A 20,168-nucleotide genomic window follows, 5' to 3' on the forward strand; every position below is an offset into this window, starting at 1 on the left:
ACTCTGCAGAACAAAGGCTCGATAGTTTTCCTTCAAGTTTATCGGAAAATATTTCACAAAAGTTCTGCCTTCGAGGAATCAATCCGGCAAGAATTTCAAATGACCGGCCAGTTTGAAGCCATTCGAACGCGCGGCAAGAACTTCTTGTGCACTTCGGTGACCGTCACGAAGGACACCCCCATGGTCTGACATACTAGACAAGTAATGTACATTACATGACCAAGTTGTAACCACATGAAGGAGTAAAGGTTGGGCCAGGGGTTCTTTGGGATCTGAAAAAAGATCCCAGTCCAAACTATTTTGAAACATTTTCCTCGGCCATTTTCGTATACGAGTTCATGCTTTTTTTCTCTTCACTCAAATTTGCGCGTGATCGATTTTGTCCCAGATTATAGACTATTAGTTTCAGCTGCAGGTGACTGCATTTCATGATTGCATTTCATTTTATCTCACGATTCTCCAATTCGTTTCGTTTTGCTTGGAAATATCTTAAAGAGCGTGTTTTTGTTTGGACATGTACGAGTATTTTTGGCCATCATAACAACTATTAATAATTTCATTATATTCGGATCGTGTCTGAACAAGAAACTCAGCTATAAAATACAAGATCATCAAAAAGGTAATAAATTGATCCCAGTGCTTCAAATATATTTCTCCTTTCTTTCATGGTCCCCCTGTTAGCGCCTGTCAATCAGGGTCGATCACCCTCTGTTTTCTTAAAAGCCACGTGATCCTCTCAAATCCTCCGCCTTCCTCCACCAGGAGACAAATAATGACGGTCCCAAAGTGAAAAACGTCGAAGATGCGTTATAATGCACAACTTTATTCTGCTTTGCATCACTGTTACAATCTACAAGTTGAATAAACCTCAGAGAAGAGTTTCATTTCCGCTCGGGCGCTGAGCAGGCATGCTAAACCCAGGAGATGGCTACCCTGCAGAGACCAGTCCCAGACCTATAGGCACCGCTTATCACACGGTTCATGCTCAACCAGATGTCGCTCTCGACTTTCCGTTTACGGAAGTACAAGGGGGATGATCCAATGGGCTGCCCATCCAATACAAACAAGCATTTGCTGTCATACACGGCTTGATAACCCCGGTGATTGGTCACCTCCGCTCGCTCATGGCTGATGTAAATCGTCACGTGATCGCTGATGCCTTGTTTTTTTGGATTCAACCGTCGGGTGGCCATTAGTGATGTAGTCCTTGTAACCAGTGAGTACGTTGGAATATATTAAAAAATACCGTCCATGGCCATGTACCTCTGCGGTGTTTGGAGTTGTTCCCGAGTCGCCACCTACAAGGGAAAAAAAGGAAAAAAAAGGAAAAAAAGGGAAAAGAGAAATTGGAACAACCAAAGTCGTGATACATCTGCAACGTATTAGTGACTGTGGTCTCGGATATATTTGAAATGGTTGTCCTAATAATAATTATAATAATAATAATAATAATAATAAATAGATGCTTATAGGGCGCATTTCCAATCTCAATGCGCCTAACAACAGATTATTAAGACATAAGAATAAGTAATTAATTAACAGTAATGTCTTTTAAACAAAAATGTCTTAAGCCTAGTTTTGAATGTTTCTACTGTTTCTGCTCTTTTAATATATTCGGGAATTGAGTTCCATAGTTTCGGTGCAGATACTGAAAAAGCGCGTCCACCATAGGAATTGGATTTAATTGGCCAGTTACATTATTACAGTCAATATCCTCTTTGATATTGACTGTAATAATGTAACTGGCCTCGTGTGTATTGATTATAGTAAAGCTTTTGACCTGATAAATCATGATATTCTCCTTACTAAACTGAAGATCTATGGTGTCGATGATGGAAATCTACAATTGTTCCGGAGCTACTTGGCTGACCGTCAACAATATGTTAATATAAATGGGTGCACTTTATCCCCACTCGGTATCACCCATGGTGTTCCACAAGGAAGTATTTTGGGCCCCTTGCTGTTCCTGACTTTCATCAATTACCTCCCACAAGTGACCTCAAACTCTACTGTGGATGTTTATGCCGATGATACTACCTTTTCCTCTAGTGCTCATTGTACTCTGGGGACAACGGCAGTTGAAGCAAAACTTCAGGAGGACATTGACAGTCTTTGCGCATGGTCTATTCAAAATCGCATGGTCTTTTAAAATGCCGGGAAAACCAAATCTATTCTGGTAACTGGCAAGCGTCTCAAGTCACGTGTAGCTGACCCTGGTTTGAAGTTGCAAGCAAATGGAACAGCTATCGAGCAAGTTATACATCAGAAACTGCTTGGGGTTACAATTGAACAAGAACTAACTTTTAAGGAACATGTAGATAAACTTTGTAAGAAGCTTAGCAAGAAAATTAGCCTACTGGAAAAGTTGTGTACTTATTTACCCATTGAGGAAAGATTACTCTTCTATAATGCCCTTATTAAGCCGGTCATGATGTATGGTAGTATAGTTTGGACCTATTGTTCTAAAGAAGATCTCATGAGAGTGTTTCGGTTGCAGAAACGTGCAGCGCGGGTAATATTAGGTACAGGTATCAGATCAAGAACTGTGGAAAATTTTAAGAAACTAAATTGGATCCCATTCTATGATGAAGTCAAGATAAGAAAGTGCGTGTTAATCTAGAAGGCACTGCATGGGGAATCCCCTACGTATATTGAAAGTACTTTAACTACAAATCACTCCCTGCATGATAGAGAGACCAGGCATGGCCAATATAACCTAATCTGTCCCAAGTATCGAAATACTACTGAGGCAGGAAGGTCTCTCCAAGTTAGTAGTATTAAGTTATGGAATAGTCTTCCAAATAAGCATAAGAAACAACGTAGCATCTCCTCTCTTAGGAATACTTTGATGAATTATTTTATAAATTCTTATAGAGATATTGATTCTTTTGAAGCTGTATTATAATCTAGGCTCTAGTATTATAGTCTAGTTTTATTGTATTTATAATCTTTAAATAGTTACATTGTTCGACTAGTCAGTTCTATTTTTAATCCCTATGGCTTAGAATGTATTACTTACTAACTTCAGTTTTGAGGGCCACTGGTTTATCAGCGCAAGCTGTTATGTGTATACCCTCTTTAAATAAAGTCGATTATTATTATTATTATTACTGTAAGGGAGTTGATGATCTCAGTGTTCTTGATGGGTGGTATTCTTGTATAATAGGTTCTAAATAACTAGTAGGTTGCTCATTTAAGATCTTATAAGTTATAAGTAATATCTTAAAATTAATTCTTGCTTCGATTGGCAGCCAATGTAGATTCTTTAAAATAGGTGTGATATGGTCAGTGTTTCGTGTTCCGGTTATCATACGAGCAGCGATATTCTGGATCCTCTGTAGTTTGTCCCTTTGATACTTTGGTATCCTATATAGAATGCTATTACAATAGTCTAGTCTAGAAATTACAAGGGAGTTGACTAGCATCTTCAACGCATCATTGGGAAGGTATCGACGGATGCGTCAAATGGATCTTATAGCAAAAGTGGCTTTTTTGCATGTTTCATTGATATGGTCGTTAAAAGATAGATTTTTATCCATTACACGCCTAGATTCGTAGTTTTTCTTTTGATTCCTATTTCACTATTTGCTAATGTTACGGTCTCCAACAATGACGGTTGCTTCTTGAACCGGGAGGTGAAATGCAGAATTTCAGTTTTATCTGGATTGCTCTTCAGCATGTTCTGAGTGTACCATGCAAAAACATCATTTACACATGCTTGAAGAATATTTACAGACTCGGCAGAATGCACAGGATCTTTAATAGTGATGTAGATTTGGGTGTCGTCGGCGTAGAACAAACAATTTAAGTCACGAGTAAGTATAACATCTTGAAGAGGTGCCAGGTAGAGAGTAAAGAGTAATGGGCCAAGTATCGAGCCCTGAGGTACTCCATATTCTAAGCATCGCGGCGAGGATGTAGAATCACGAATATTCACTTGCTGGAAGCGATCAAGTAGGTACGAGGAGAACCATTGAAGAACAGTTCCAGTGAAGTTAAAGTATGTCCTAAGTCTCGTGAGCAGAAGATAGTGGTCTATGGTATCGAACGCTGCTGATAGATCAAGTAGAACCAGAAGTACTTCGCCTTGAGAGTCAAGTGTCCTAAAAATATCATTACTAACTCTAAGTAGAGCAGATTCTGTTGAGTGATGTTTCCTGTGTGCAGATTGTAAGGAAGGAAATAGTCCATGGTAGTTCAGGTAATTTTGAACTTGAATGGCAACTGACTTTTCAATTATCTTAGAGACAAATGGAATATTGGCTATGGGTCTGTAATTGGCAAACAAATCAGGCTCGAGCGGATTAGATTTCTTCAGTTTCGGACGAACCAGTGAGGTTTTCAAAGAGTTGGGAAGACTCCAGTTTCAACGGATTGTCTAACGATTCTGCTGATAAGAGGTAATAATAAGTTTATGTTATCTTTAATGATATGTGTTGGAATCGGATCAAGAGGGTAGGTCTTGTTCGAGAATGATATTATAACGTCTTTTGTATCCTTGTTTGATGGTGGAATGAATTTAGAGAGCTCACAGTGAATATTTCTTTTTTCCATATTATGAAGTAGCTGGGTGTTGTTCGAAAGGTCGGATAGTTCCTTACGCATGTCTGTTATCTTGTTTATAAAAAAGTTGTTAAAATCTTCAGTAAGTTGTTTAAGAGAGTCATAAGTAGGCAACGCAGTGTTCCTTATCTTGAAGAAGCCGTCAATAAGTCTGAAGAGCTGATTCCGATCGGTCTGTTCTATCCGAGATTTATAGAAGTGCATCTTTGTTGTTTCAATTAAAGAAATATATTCAACACATTTTGATTCGAAATTTTGTTGATCAACTACCAGGCTGGATTTTTTAAATTTGGCGCTCCAGTCGACGTTTTTCACGTTTGACTTGCCGTAGATCTTGATTATACCATGGTGCATGGGAACATTGTCTAATCCATCTAGACTGAATTGGTGCCGCAGTATCGTAGATATCTTTAAGGTCTCTATTATATAGAGACATCAAGGGATCCAGTGACGGTTCAAACAAGGAATTGGACATTAGCTATTAATTCTTCTTCCCTTCTAGTGATAATCAAATCGAGGGTATGGTTACCTCGGTGAGTAGAACCTTTAACATGTTGGACTAGGTTCATAGAATCTAATAGATCGTTGAATTTAAGAGCATCTTGTCCTCATCCCTCTCTGTTAAAAGGCTGAAAACGTTAGCTCTCTTAATGTTTTAGACAAGATGCTTTACTCCCTTACAGCGACATGCCAGTTCTCGTAATCAAGAATCTTCCCTTACCCCATCCACTGACTGTGGGCGAGTCGCCAATATCAAACGAGAATCCTGTCACTTTACGCGCGAACCACAGGTCAATTCTGGCAGTTCGTTTGAAGCCACTTCTTTGGTCAAATCTTATTCGAAGCTTTCCTGTAAATTGTAGGTAATTACAAATTCAATTTAATAAAAACGCGTTAAACAATTAACTTTGATTAATTACTTTTAATTGATTAATTACCTAATCAAAATTGATTAATTCGATTAGAATTTTAAGTTCTCACTTCCAAACTCTGGCACATCCTAAGGACACTAGATGACAACAGTTTTCTAAAGAAACTTCCAACGCGTCAGACAGTGTCATGATAAATGACAGTAAACATCACGGTACTATACAGTCCAGGTCGTTATCAAATTTGATAACCACGTGACGTCACAATATAGAGACCTAGTTTGGGTGAACTAGTTGCCTTCAACTAGTTCACCCAAACGATGTTGGCGTCATTATTGTAGACTTTATTTTTCTTCAGATCCACTTGGAGCGCAGGACTATATGGATCTCTGGGGTGGTGACTGCAGCCTAAACTGCTCGAGGCTACTAAGGAAAAAACGGGAATGCCGGTTCTTCATCTCTTTTGAGGTTGCGATCGATTTTTTTTAATGGATTCATTAGGAGTACGAAGAAAAATCTGTAGCAGTAACTTAACTTCCCTCCTTTTCCTTTGAATGAAATAAAATTGCAAGACAACGAAATTTATTAAGGATAAGATTTTCTTGAAACTAGCTTTCGATATGATGGTGAAGAATTTCAGCAGACCTCTGTAGAATGAGCAAGAATAATCGCTGAAAAAATTAAACGAGCAAGCGAGTTTTGAATCATTTAGAAGCTACTTGTGTTGTTCAATCCCGCATGCCTAATTGTAAAAAAAAAAGATAGAGTTATCAAGACATGAAAAAAATTTAAAGAGAAGGGAGAGACGGAGAAAAATTTCAGAAAAATTATCCATAATGAGACAGAAGCCGAGACCAGTCTGTGACCAAAGTGAATTGGTACAATACCTGTAAAGGAGCTCAAGCTGATCAAGGTGATATAAAGCGTTATCGCAAGATAAAGTATGATCATTTCGATCGTCTGAAAAAGACTGCTGAATAAACCACGAGCTCTCGGGACTGATGTCTGTCGAATGGTTTGGAGTATGCCACAAGCGTTACGTGGCGCTCGCTTTTATATGCACCGACTCTTCCTTGTAAGTACTTGTTACGCATCATGCCACGAATCATTGTAAAAATTTAAGCCAACTGGTATTTCAAATTGAAACATTATTCTTTTGTCTCATTTTTTTTCTCCTTTCCTTTTCGTGATACACAGGAACTTAGAGGTATTTCATAAGATTCAGTCGTCCACTGAAATCTTACACACAGCCATTTCTAATAGCTAAGTCTCATTTGAACCGAAAGCAGCCTCAAGGAAGTAATGTTCAGTTAATCAAAATCAAGAGAAAACGAGTTCTGAATGATTAAGGAGCTACTTGTGTTGTTCGATCTCGCATGCCTAATTGTGAAATAAAAAGATGGAGTAAACAAGACATGAAGAAAATTTACTTAAGAGAAGCGCAAAAAGGAGAAAAATTTCAAAAGGATGTCTCGCAATTAAGAAACATGCAGAAGCAGATCTGTCTGAGACCAAAGTAAATTAATACAATACCTGTCTAGGAGCTCAAGCTGATCAAGATAATTTAAAGCGTTATCGCAAGTTGAAGTATAATCATTTCAGTTGGCCGAAAAAAAACTGCTGAATAAACCACGAGCTCTCACGACTGATGTTTGCCGAATGGTTTGGAATATACCTCAAACGTTACGTGGCGCTCGCTTCTATATGCACCCACTCTTCCTTGTTAGCCAGCTGGTATTTCAAATTGAAACATTTTTCTCTTGTCTCGTATTTATTTCCTCCTTTTCATATGAAAAAATTTTCCTCTTGTCTCATTTATTTTCTCCTTCCCATATCAAGATACACAAGAACTTGAACGTTTTTTACAAGATTCGGCTATCCATTGAAATCTTATACGTAACCATTTCTAACAGCAAAGTCCCCTCTGACCCGAAAGCAACCTCAGGGCAACGATGTACAGCTAATCAAAATAAAAAGAAAACAAGATGGTCAATAAATTAGATGGCTACCCATCGAATAGGTAAAAAATCGTTCTGGTGAAGAGGGGATTATCTTTTTATTTATTCATTAGCAAAATTTATGTAGGCTGGTCCAGTTCAGCTTCAAGCTGGTTTGAATGGGGCCTGCTTGGCTCTTTTTAATGGTTTAGAATATTTTCATGCGAGGACGTCATGAATAATGTCGAAACATGTTTTGTAAACTTATCAATGTTATGTGAGCAGTTTCCTCTCTCGTTGATTACACCTATATGAAAAAATTGTTCCCAGTTAAGAGGAGATTGATAATAAATTCTAGTCGCGCAGTAACGCAGGAACGTAGGCGAAAGGGAACTGTGAAATGTTTCCTCCGACATATGCTGAACGCCCGATTGCACCCTCAGACAAACGGCGGACGGCCTCGTTTGCCAGGGCTCGTTAAATAACGAACCTATCAAGTGTATGCATGGGGCTAGACTACGAGCAGTCCCTTCTTTTCGGCGAAATCCACCGCGTGAATCCAAGAAATCCATGAAAAGAAAAAAGGGACAGCTCGCAGTCTAGTAACGGGACAATGTTACTTACACGTTGAGTATCAGGCATGACTTGTTTACTTCTCGTGCCTGCTACTTTTTTTTTTTTTTTTTTTTCAATAATTGGACAGTCATAAACGACTTCGTGCGGGGGATGTTCCCGTAAAATTTCACCGATATCGCATGGTAGCATTCTCAGTTCTGGATAAAGCAAGCTTTCATGGGGATATACAAATCGTAAAACATCAACAAGCTGACTTATGTTGACATTTTCCGCAGGAAACAGTCCATGTCATTTTGTATAGCATGTATGCTCATTTGAGATGTCCTGTAATTTTTCGTGACCCTGACACAACATATTTAGCTCAAAATGTGTGTGCGTTGCGTACCCTCATGCAATTTTTTTTTCCCGACAGAATGAGGTGAATTCTAGGTTGGGTTAGTTTTCATATTACAGATATGAATTACTGCCCAGAGACGGTAATAGTGCACTCTGCATTTTTCCTTGCTGAAAGCTTGCAAAGTTTGACTAAGTTGGAGAAAGGCAAGGGTACCAGAGCAGTACAGATCGTTTCCAGGGCCATCAAAGAAATAACTGGAGAATTGCTTGTTGACGACAAAGGCAGGTTGCTTCCAGTTGAAGTCAGAACACTTGAGTTTAAGATTCACTCTTGGATATTTGCTTCACTGCTCAAAGCATATGGTGGTCTTAAATTCGACGATTCGCGCGAAGAGGAATATTTTGACAGTTTCCCTCCACTTCCAGGGATGGGTGTCGGGTTTTATTTAGAGCTGCTACAAGAAGTGGGATGGAATGAGCTTTTAGTTGAGGTACGATGGAAGTTATTTTTTAAGGCAACCATCCTGCATTTTTCCGAAAAACAAACTGTTTGTTACCTTCGTGCGAATAACTTTTTGTACTACGGTTGGGTTTAATCTCATCACTCTATTTCGATGGATCATCTACACCCGTACCAATGTTGATGAAAAAGTACGCCGAAGGAATCACATAATTTGTTTTGGAGGCATCGAAAAGTATAGATAACAGTCTGCCTGCTCTCTATAATTTGAGATTTCCAAGACTATTTGAGGTTTTCAAGAGTACCCTAACTATTCAAGAGTGACCCCCTAAGATTGACTAGCATCTAATTTCTCCTCACAATAACACCCCTGAATCAAACAGTAGGGTAACGAGGGAAAAGGAATAGGGTAATAAGGGAAATTATTATCCAATTGTGCTTTGTAGAGTATCAATAACACGCGAGACAAGTACAAATATCGCGCAATATTTTTACTCCAGAAATCCACAAAATTCACCCGCACTGAAATAACAATTTGGCATGTTGGATGATAAATCTCTTATTTGATGTTTTGTTGTGTAGTATCCCTGAGTATTTTTACTCATTGTTTGTATGTGACTCGCTCTATGTGCTCGTCAAAATACAGCACAACTCTAGAATATTTTCATGAGAGGATGACATATGTCATAGGACTAATCAAAATAGAGCACAACTCAAAATACTCAGCGATACTACTCAACAATACTACTCAACAAAATGTCTTATAAGATGTATTTATTATACATTATCTAGAGTAACCACAAAATTTCTGATTGTTCAAGAGCACTTAGTCAATATGCAACACCTAGTGAAATTGACACGATAAATATAATATCTGCAGCAGACATTGGTTATCATGTCAAGTTTAAAGTCTTCCTAGTTTCCAAGCTCCTCATCCATGCACATTAAATATAATATCTGCAGCAGACATTGGTTATCATGTCAAGTTTAAAGTCTTCCTAGTTTCCAAGCTCCTCGTCCATGCACAATAAATATAATATCTGCAGCAGACATTGGTTATCATGTCAAGTTTAAAGTCTTCCTAGTTTCCAAGCTCCTCGTCCATGCAGTGTTCTCAAACTTTTGCCAACTCAGACAGAAGTGTGTTCCTTTTCAGATTGCATAAAAAACGTATCATAAAACAAATATTGAATTTGGTTTTTGCATAGTATCGTGAACTATCAAACCTTGTGTCTTTGTTATCTGCCTTAGTCTTTGGCTTTGGCAGATGCATGCACCTCAGACCTCGGCATTAAGAATACATGATATCATGCTCAACCTCATCCAATAATTGCTTATAATCACCAACCAAATGAGCTCTTGATTGTTAAACAAATTCTGCTGTTTAATTATTTATTATGATGTTAGGGTTGAAGGGTTAAAAGGCCAAAGATTCTACCATGGATGCCCCAATTTTGGTCTTTTTGGTATTGATGTTTCATTAAAATTTTGATAATCCATTTCTCTTTCTATTATTGCAGTGTCTTTGTGCATTTGATGGATATGATACAACTTCTCTTTTAGAGGATATCTCAAAGACCTTATTCAAGAACCCAGTTCTGAGGATCTCTCTTTTCCTCTGTCTTTTCAATTCTCTGCTCTGTGTCAAGAAGCTTTCATCGTGCATCTGTTCATGAGGATAATAAACTGAATCAAACATGCCAAGCAAAGTCTTGCTCTCTGCTGTTATTGGAAGGTGTGACACATCTTAGAAAGAAATTTGTTGCCTGGCCAGCTGCACAGCTTGATATGATGAAAAATGTTATTGACTTTGTTTTTACAGAGGTTACTCATTTGAACTTTGAACTAGATAGTTCAAATACAGAAGGAAATATTTTGTGTGGAATCTGTTGGCTACAAAATCATGTTTCTTGCAAGCATCAACCTTTTACCATGGAGGAAGATAAAGTTAATGATTACAGAAAAACTTTTGGCCAAAAATCAGAACATAACAAAGAGACAGAGGCTTTTAGAAATCACAAAGCTCGTCTGGATGTTGTTGTTTCAGGGGAATGTACTGCTTGTATTAGCTTTTTATGTCAAGTGATGATAAATGATTGGAGTGAGGTTTCTCACTGGATTCAAGGTAATGTGAACAACAATAGTATTGGTGAGCTAGACTCCAGTTCTTGGCTTCCTCTACACAGATGGATGATTCAACTTTATACTTTGGCTTGGTTCATTGAGTCATGCACTGATGACGGTATATTACACAAGCAGGCAGAAAAACTGCAAACTGGTTTAGCACAATATGTGAAAAAGCATGCAACAGAGGCAGAACTTGAATGGATTGACGGCTTTAAGCGGGGAGAGTTGATTGGCTTTGAGGAAAGTTGCTTTGAAGAGGAATTCAGTTCTCCACTTGGTAAGTACAAAAAAGATTTTCCACTCAAGAGTTTCAAAGATTTGTGAGTAGACAACTGAATGAAAGATTTCTTGTCTAAAAGTTGGGTATATATCTGATGCCAGCAGCATACATTTCTTTCAGGATCTGTAGATTTGTTGCTGTTTCAAGCCGAAAGTACAGAGGAGCAATTCCATTTCTATTTGCAAAGAGTCAATAATAGATTAGAAGGTTATAAAGAGTGCTTTGATTGGCTGTTGAGTACAGAGGAATTTCATGGAGACTCTGATTGGTTAGAATGCATGAGGAACCATGCTGTGGAAATAAGTGAGGCGCAACACGCACTTAAAATGATTGACATCATCTACATGCAAAGGCAGAGTCTTTGTGCTGACAACACATGCAGTGATACGGTTTACAAAGAACTGAAGGAGGTAAACTTGGTGGTACACTCCCTAACTTCCAATATCTGATAGTTTATTCTCCAGCCCCTCTAGCTGCCACACATTTCCTTGTTAATTTGTTACAAGAATTTGATTTTGGATCAAGATAACAACTTCTACAGTAACTTGAGTATTCTCATTACCTTTTCATCGGATAATGTATAGATATTATAGGGAGAGATTACAGCCAGGTTAATCACTTCTGGGAGTGAAATGGTTAACAACATTGATAGTGAATGTAAAATAAGTGCCTACGCATAGACTCCTATATTTATATTCTCCATGACCCATCTGCAGAAGAATTTTCATCAGAGGATGGCTCATTACTCAGCTTTTGAACCCCCCCTGCTTCTTGGAATTTCTGATGAATTTACTCAGAACATGGTATTCATTTGGGGATTGGAGCAAACATTAAGAACTTCTCTGAAGGCTGACATGAAATCTGTGTTACCCAGAGCTAAATTTACTTAATTTTCCTTTCATGAAGTAAAGTGGGAATGGAAAATACATTTGTCATAATTTTTAGCACAAATGATATCTCCTGGTTGGTGCTTTTCTCCTTTTTCTGTAGTCACCTTTTACCATGATAATGTAATAATTGATAATTTAGGGATTTTTTTTATTTTGATCACTTCTTGGAGTGAAATTACAGAATATATTTACTCCCCACTGGGTGATAAAACCTTGGTCACGATGACAAAAAGATCAGGTTAATCCCCTAAGAGTGATTCATATCTAATTTTTTCCTACAATACGATCCCTGAATCACACATGAAGGTCATAAGAATAATGAAGTGATCACCAATTGATGAAGCTCTTGATTGTTGAACAAATTCTCCTTGTCAGCACTTTAGGAAATGTATAGAGAACAGTATGGAGAATATGCATACTGATGTTAGGGTGGAAAGACTTATAGAGATGGTATAGTGAGTAAGAAAACTTCAGTTTTTCTTTAATTTTTTTGGTTATGTCATAAAAAGTGGTTACAAAAACAAGTTGGTCACATAAAGGAGATAGTTCTATGGGAGTCCCAGTTCAAAGCTTTCCTTTGTCTTTTTTTCTTTCAGATCTTGTTGACTCTGCATTCCAATCTGCCTCACCCATCTAAAGAACAGATCATAGAGTATGCTTTCCTCATGTCTAGCTCATTACCTTCTCCTGAAAATGACTCAATCTTTTTTCACCCATGGTTCATGGAAGAAGAGACAGTAAATTTTCAGCTTGAGCTTGTATTGACCTTCAATAAAGTTATTGATTGTGATATCGCCATTGATGGTCAGTTGAAGTCCTCAACAAAAGATTTAACAAAAGCTGCTCTGATATCAGTGCCCTTGACTCTAAACAAGGCTGTACAAGAAGGAGTAAAGAGTATCCCTCACACAAAGGCTATTTGCTCTGTAAGTTGAAAGTGTGGAGACTGTTTCGTGTTACAAAGATGGGCTGAAAATATGTCTGAATTCCCGCTTGTCTTCTCTGACAAATACATGATTCTCCCTCTTGCTGACATACTAAACTTTGTAAAGTATTCATGAGAATTTGGTGTTACATCAGAAATGACCATCTAGGTGATGAGATTGTTTATTATAATATTACCAAAGTAAAGCGCGCGCTCTGATTGGTGAATTTAGTGTCCCCCATTTGCCCATGGGTGTACGCTGCTGACTCTTACGCTTCTTTTGTGCTTAGCAACCTCCCGCATGCATCCATAACTCAATAGTGTACACTGTGGTGTTTACCATTTGTTAATTCTGATGGCCCACTTGATGTTTTTTGATATATGGAAATTATGAGAAGCTACAGTACCTGTTCACCATCCCTAGCCATTGAAAGATTAAACTTTGGCCAATCTAACACTTTACCCATTTGACAAGTTTCTAAGATAAGCTGCTTCTCCACAGAAAATAGTTTGTCCTGAGAAACCAGATTGGTGTCTTAAGCCATGAATAGGTTAGAGTGAGGAACGTCTTCACTAGCTCTTCTCAGGAAGAACTCATTTTTCTGTGCCAGCCGTTTAAGATTTTGTTTCAAATATTTTTCTGAGAAACACCCAAACCTCCACATCTTTTCTTCTCGTGCTTATAACAGATTAATTTGAAATCTGTTATTAAATAACTGTTATTGTGTATTTTATCATTATAGTAATTGTTTCCATGATCAGTCTTTCAGTACTAATAAAGATGTGGTTGTGTTGCAGGTATTACAAAAATTTCCTAATTTGTGTCAATTGCAATACAACAAATCTTCTTCCTCAAGAACATTACTGTGCCAGGCACTTCTTGCAACCACAGTGAATGTGTCGTCAAGACAACAGGAGAGCAATCTGCTAAACATGGTAGCTGTCATGTTGACTGTGAGTAGTTTACTACACAAATAGAACAGATAGGAGTACCCACTTGGGAACCACTGTTCAGCGTGTGCAGGAGTTTTCATTATCACTTTTCCAACACACAGTAATATATCTGCAAGATAACATTCTCACATAATAAGAAGTCAGTTATTGAGCTGGCATGGCATTTTAAATCTATAATTATGTCAGCCTCATTACTTGCAATTTTATGGGTGGGAAAATGCAGGTTTTGGAGATTTGCATTTTTTGAGGGTTTCACTGGGGCATTTTTTTTAGTTTAAAAGCACCCCTTGTTGATGTGTGGGGAAAAAGCAGGTTTTGGAGATTCACATTTTACGAGGGTTTTGCTGGAGTGTTAGATTTCACCATATTACCATAAAGGTGGCATTTTTTTTAGTATTGCATAAAAGCAGCCCTTTGTCAACAACAATGTGAGGTGAGGCAAAGTCTCTAGACCAGCTATTTAGCATTGCTTTGTCCCTTCACTGACAGGCTTAATCATCACCACCTGCCTGTGCCTCCCCCCCTCCAGCACCTAGACAGCTTGATTATGACAGCAAGAAACTGAACCATTTGACATCATACTTTATACATAACAGTGATTATTGTCTTTTTTTTCCCCAAAATTTTTTCTTGAAGGCAAACTCTACACAACTACTTGATGTCCAGGAGTTCATTCAAGCAGTTGTGTTACCGTTTTTGAACAACAGCAACATGGATGACAACATTCCCGCAGCTCTTGCCCTCAAACTTCTTAACACAGCAATGGAAACTGTCTCTGTCTCAGTCGATCTACTCTTCCTCAAAAAGTATTCATTAACCATCATCCTTTGCCTGTGTGAATTGCTCAATGATTGCAATGCATTTTGGGAAAGTATGGCCCCAGAACACTCTCTCATAGAGATGGAAGAGTTAAAGGAACTGGTGCTGAAGGCTTTGGACATTGAAATCAAAATCTGTCTGGAGGTTATAAAAATCAACCCTTCATTTGCAAGAGCTTTAGAGTGGCTGCTAAAGAGAATGAAAGATGGATTTGGTAATTAAAAATCTTTTTAAATTTTAAGTTACTGTGAAATACACATTATTAAATATACATAACAGCATAGAACCAAGCATCACATAGTGTCTTCAAAATTATCAAAATTTTGATATATTTTTTCTATGGTTTGAGAATGAACATTGTTGATGCTGAACATTTTCTGTTGACAGACTGGACAATTCCTCTTTATTTGGAAGAACTCTTCATCACAGTGTCTACAATGTACAAACTGTCTATTCCTCCGTGCTTGTTAATGGTATGTTGGGAGCCTGGAGACAAGTGGACGGTAGATAAAGACTTACCTTATGGTAACTGGTTATATTTCTTTTAGTTCGCAAATGATGTCATATTCCCCAAGATAGAGACAACAATCTTTCACAATGGTTAAAAAAGAAATAGACAACTTTTTTGAGAGACATGTTAAGCCATCTTCAATCAATGAGTAACTGAACGTGAGTAATTATGTAACATACAAGTAGATGAATAAAATATTTACAGTATAATGTAATACAAAAGCGGGTACTAATTACAACATGACACCAAATATCAAAGATGTGAACTAAAACGCTAGAAAAGTGTTGTAATGCTGTATACTCCCTTTCTTGCTTTAGTATTCTGGATTCTGCTAACAACTCAATTGATTTAAAACTCAAAGAAGCTTTTTATACAAATAAGATCAAACCTGAACTTAAAAAACAATTACAGCATTATAACACTTTTCTCGCGTTTCAGTTCACACCTTTGATATTTGGTGTCACGTTGTAATTAGTACCCGCTTTTGTATTACATCATACTGTAAATATTTTATTCATCTACTTGTCTGTTATATAATTACTCACGTTCAGTTACTCATTGATTGAAGATGGCATAAACATGCCGAAACATGTCTCTCAAAAAAGTTGTCTATTTCTTACAATATTTATCATACTTGCTACTACTACGACCTTATGGTTAAAAAAGACATGGCAAAGCCCATTCGGAATATCCAGATGGCTTAGATTTTTTCCACATGTCTCTGATATGGAGTGAGATTAACACTTTGCCACTTCTTAGCAATGGAATGCTTGTTTCGATGCATAATACTATTGGGCACTACCCTCTGCAACCCTAAAGGTTGGCTCAACGGTCAGAATTTTGGCGTAATGCTTGTAATTATGTCTTCCCTTTTCGCTAATAGAAAGACGACTTAGCAAAGAGTTTTCCCGGGATAGTAATCACTCATGTGTTGATTTGACCAACACTCGTATACTGTACAAAGCCATAAATGGCCATAACTTTGAGTCCACCACCTGTTTCACTTGATAATGGTAAACATTACCATTCAGTTTTTTTTATGTCAGGAATTTCCCTTTGAATGTTTCGTGGCGCAAGAAGAAAGTAACAATATGAACTACCTATCTTTGGAAGAAACGCCACTTCTTCTTAAGGCGTTTGAACTGCGATGTTCCCTTACTTTATTAAATGAACTTCATGTTTTTTTGTTGTTGTTGTTGTTGTTGTTTTTTTTCAGGCCCTGAGGATGTGTTTACAGTTCTGTTTGAATACTGCCGTGTGTCAGACTCGGCTTTAGAGTGTGTTTTGGAGAGATTTGTGTCAAATAAGTTGCCCGGTGACCCGGAGGACATTAGAATAAGAGTAGTGACCAGCCTACTGCAGGTATGAATAGAATTTTCTTGTCAGTTGTGTTAGTGGAGTCAGAGTTTGGAAGGCGGGGTAGCTGGCTAGCTAATGAGGTGCTTGGCTGATCTTAAAACCTGAATTCAGCCCTGTATGGTTCATTGTGTTGCGTTCTTGGGTAAGACACGTACCACTCTTCAAAAGGAACGTGAATAAACACCAAGATACCGTTAGGGATGCTTAAATAATCAATTTAATATCTTGTGCAATGCTGGGTGGAAATTTATATTGAAACAGATGACCACTAAGGAAGAGTGCCAGTCAAAATAGTTGCTTGGTACTTCAGAACTGAGATAAACCCGCGTAGCCATGCGAGTCACTTTGCTCTTCAGACTTCAAGTTAGAAGGCTAGCGTTGTTATGTTTCCTTTTTTTTTTTCTTTTAGAATCCCAACAAAACGATTACCTTTAATACTCGAGAAATTAAAGCCACGCAAACGTTACCACCTCCGGTGACCGCTCGCCACCCTTGAATAACTATTTGTATTTAGTATAGATCTACGAGCATTATATGTAAATGCTGCAATCTTATTGGCTGCGCTACTCGCTATCTATTCCGTGATAGTGAATAGGTTAAGTTGCTTAACATTGTGTGGTTGTAAACAAAATTAGATTAGAACTTGAACTTGTTTTGTTGTTAAGTTTGAAACGACTAGCTAGTAGATTTATACGTTAGCCGCCATTAAATGATTCCCTAGCTTTCTATAGGCGAAAGTTGATCCGCGATAGTAACATAATAACAATAATTTAATAATTTTATTATTTCTATAGCGCAAAATCCATTAGATATATGATCTAATGAACTCGTGGTTCAATTTTTAACTATATTCTAGGATAAATGAGAGTTAGACCCTTGTTGAAAAGCTTTGTTTTTTTATGCTATGGCAGATTCTTCCCCATTGCACGTGGAAAGAATGGAACAGAATTCTTGCAGTGTGCCAGTTCCTTCTCAAGAGACGTGTTTTTCCGGTAAATCTTTTCACATGACGTTGTGACACAACACAAACTTAGGTGCAGAAAGAGCTGTGTTGGAAGCAAAGTTGCCCCTAAAAAATTGAAACGGCGTGAACGTGAAACGAAAGGATTGAGTGTTGAAAGTACTCCGTGATTTCATGGGTTTTGCTTTACGTCGCTCTGTGGTTGGTGAAGAAAACACCGCCACTGCTCTCTGATAAAACTCAAAATTAAAACCAATTGCGCCACTTTGTCACACGTTAGATCTCCGATTGAGTTTTCAACAGCTATAATATTTAACCAGTAGTTTTAAAATCGCTGCCGTGTTTTTCTGGATGTTCCTGAATTAGGGAAGAAAATGCAGCGTCTTAGTGATCACCTGGCTGTTTATACATGACCTGCCATCATTCACCCCGTGTTCAGTGGATACTGTCGAATAATCCTATCGTCTAAGTGAATGCTGAATAATTAAACCCGGTACTAGTTTTGATCACAAGGCGGGTAAACTGCTTTTCTCCAGTGTTTTCGTTAAAAGGCTAAATCTCCGGCAAAACTGGAGTTGCTTCATATCGTTTGTATGTAATTTTTCTGTATTCCTATGCCAGGTTTGTTCTTCCAATGGTGTTTCTTGCCTCGAAGCAGAAGATGATGATCAAAGTAAGTGGTTGTAAGTAGAGACAAAGACACATTTTTAACTCTATTTTCATAGTTTTTTGAAAATAGTCTTACACGTGTTGTAACAATAGACTTCTGATTTCATACGCCAACGCAAATAGAGGGAATCGTAATCAAGGGCGGAGCCCGCTTATTGACTTGTCGTAGGCCTGTTCCCTAAGGAAGTTAAATTTTTGTTTCAACGTTTGTAAGAGTTAGGTTATGAAACTATCAAACGGCGGAAGAAAAAATTGGAGGCTCGGGCCTAGAGGCTGGCTACGCCCCTAGTAATAATCAGTGCTCTACGCAACGGATCCTATTTCATTTCAATCAGTTCTAACAATTTTTACGGTTCCTCAACCAAGCTAATTTCTGAAAGGAAACTTTTGTAGTTGTGTTTAGAATTTGATCAAGATGAAGCCTCGAGATAAGACAATTAGGTATTTTATTTCTTTATTTATTTTCAGATGTGTGTGAACTGTCTTCGTTGCTGTTAGATATGATGGAAGCTCTTCGTAGCCCCTCGTGTAGTTCGTGGGCCACCCCTCATGTGTGGCTTTACGTCATCAAGCATTACATCACCGCAATAAAAGAAGCTGTGAATGAAAACGTAAGTAAAACATATTACATTAATTACTAAGTCATTTTTTATGAAAAATAATAGATTAATTGTTTTGTTTTTTTTTATTCCAACATGTAACCAGAAAGTAGAGTTGATAAAGAAATGTATAGTATAAAAGTCGGTCAAGAATCGTCGTGCCTTTCCCTCGAAGTTTGCTTTTTCCGGCCTCTTGAGATATGTTAAACTTCAGAATTCGCTATCATGAAGTCATTCTTGTTAGTTTTATTTCACCCAATGAACCACAGTGGCTTTCTTGATACTTTCTAGTATCTGACACCGATATAGCGAGGTATGGCGAAGTGTAGTCTCTGTTTCGTTTCAGACCAATGCGATGGTAACAGCTTCCGTATTTGGACATCTGTGTCACGTGATGACCTTTGCGCCAGTTGCCTGCCTGGATCAGTTGTTTGTTCTTTCCCTGAACTTGGTAACCAGGCCGTCCGTGTCCAGCAGTGACGTTATTGAGCGGATGAAGATGTCAATCAACAGACTGTCATCTCAGGTGCACAAGGCAGCCCTGATGCAAAAACTAAATCAAAGTAAATAAATGACTGCAAACTGCAAACAGGAGATGTACAGTGCAGAAGATACCGCTAGCTGTGGCAGATGTGTTTTGTGAAAATAGTTTGATTACACTGCAGGAAGGGGGAAAGTTTGTTTTTGAGGGCTCAGAATGAAGCCTGTCGTAGCTTTGGAAAAGTGTATCCAGCCACCTTAGCACGACAAAGACAGAACTGCTCTTTTGATTGAAGAAAATTGAGTTCTTAAACAATTTGAATCATGATAATAATTTTATCTTTATTTTCATCTTTCTGAAACAGGTTTACTTGGCGTGTAACTATCTTGTAAAAGCTGAACGTGATGTGTTTTTTTAATTTATACCATAGTGAACGTACGAAAGCGCAAGTGATTTACTGGCTCATCTATTTAATGTAACTAATAAGATGTAACAAAATGTAATAAACTGTATGGACATGTTAACCAGATAAGGACTGCACCATTTTCATTTACTTATTTATTTGCGATATTTAGACTGGCTGGCCCTGTTCATCTTTAAAGCTGTTTAAATGGGGGCCTGTTTAAGCAATAACGGGGCCAGACCACAACACCGGAGGCTACGTTCCTTACTCTGTGCGTGAGTCACGTGGGTTCTTTCCTGTCCCCTGCCAACAAGCACGGAGATGATATAGGAAACGTCTTCATCCGAGAAGACTACAATGTAGAACATCACGTGAATGTTACTCTTACATAAGCACTTGTATTGAATCTGTTAAAATTATTATCATTTACCTCGTACACCGAATCGAAA

At 38.0% G+C, this 20,168-nt stretch overlaps 1 protein-coding gene, 1 long non-coding RNA gene and 1 pseudogene across 3 annotated transcripts; 1 reads left to right on the forward strand and 2 right to left on the reverse strand.

The window, feature by feature from the left end:
• Nucleotides 1-803: 803 nt before the first annotated feature.
• Nucleotides 804-6,541, reverse strand: LOC148733373 (uncharacterized; annotated as a pseudogene). The gene is made up of 4 exons (XR_016000382.1): nucleotides 6,516-6,541; nucleotides 5,746-5,884; nucleotides 5,285-5,435; nucleotides 804-1,298 (listed from the first exon to the last, which is right to left on the reverse strand). The product of XR_016000382.1 is annotated as an uncharacterized LOC148733373 (transcript).
• A 643-nt stretch (nucleotides 6,542-7,184) lies between these two features.
• On the reverse strand, nucleotides 7,185-8,222 carry LOC148733374 (uncharacterized). Its single transcript, XR_015999829.1, has 2 exons — nucleotides 7,994-8,222; nucleotides 7,185-7,392 (listed from the first exon to the last, which is right to left on the reverse strand). It is a non-coding gene; the product is annotated as an uncharacterized LOC148733374 (long non-coding RNA).
• LOC111342208 (gem-associated protein 4) lies at nucleotides 8,222-19,848 on the forward strand. The gene is given in 13 exon segments (XM_022949254.2): nucleotides 8,222-8,772; nucleotides 10,262-10,381; nucleotides 10,383-11,145; nucleotides 11,269-11,558; nucleotides 12,635-12,964; nucleotides 13,762-13,917; nucleotides 14,554-14,950; nucleotides 15,124-15,261; nucleotides 16,464-16,609; nucleotides 17,518-17,598; nucleotides 18,189-18,240; nucleotides 18,705-18,847; nucleotides 19,182-19,848. Coding segments are annotated over 13 exon segments (3,213 nt in total). The 5' UTR covers nucleotides 8,222-8,400; the 3' UTR covers nucleotides 19,407-19,848.
• Nucleotides 19,849-20,168: the final 320 nt, after the last annotated feature.

This window comes from Stylophora pistillata, chromosome 4, assembly GCF_964205215.1.
Source record: "Stylophora pistillata chromosome 4, jaStyPist1.2, whole genome shotgun sequence".
NCBI lineage: Eukaryota > Metazoa > Cnidaria > Anthozoa > Scleractinia > Pocilloporidae > Stylophora > Stylophora pistillata.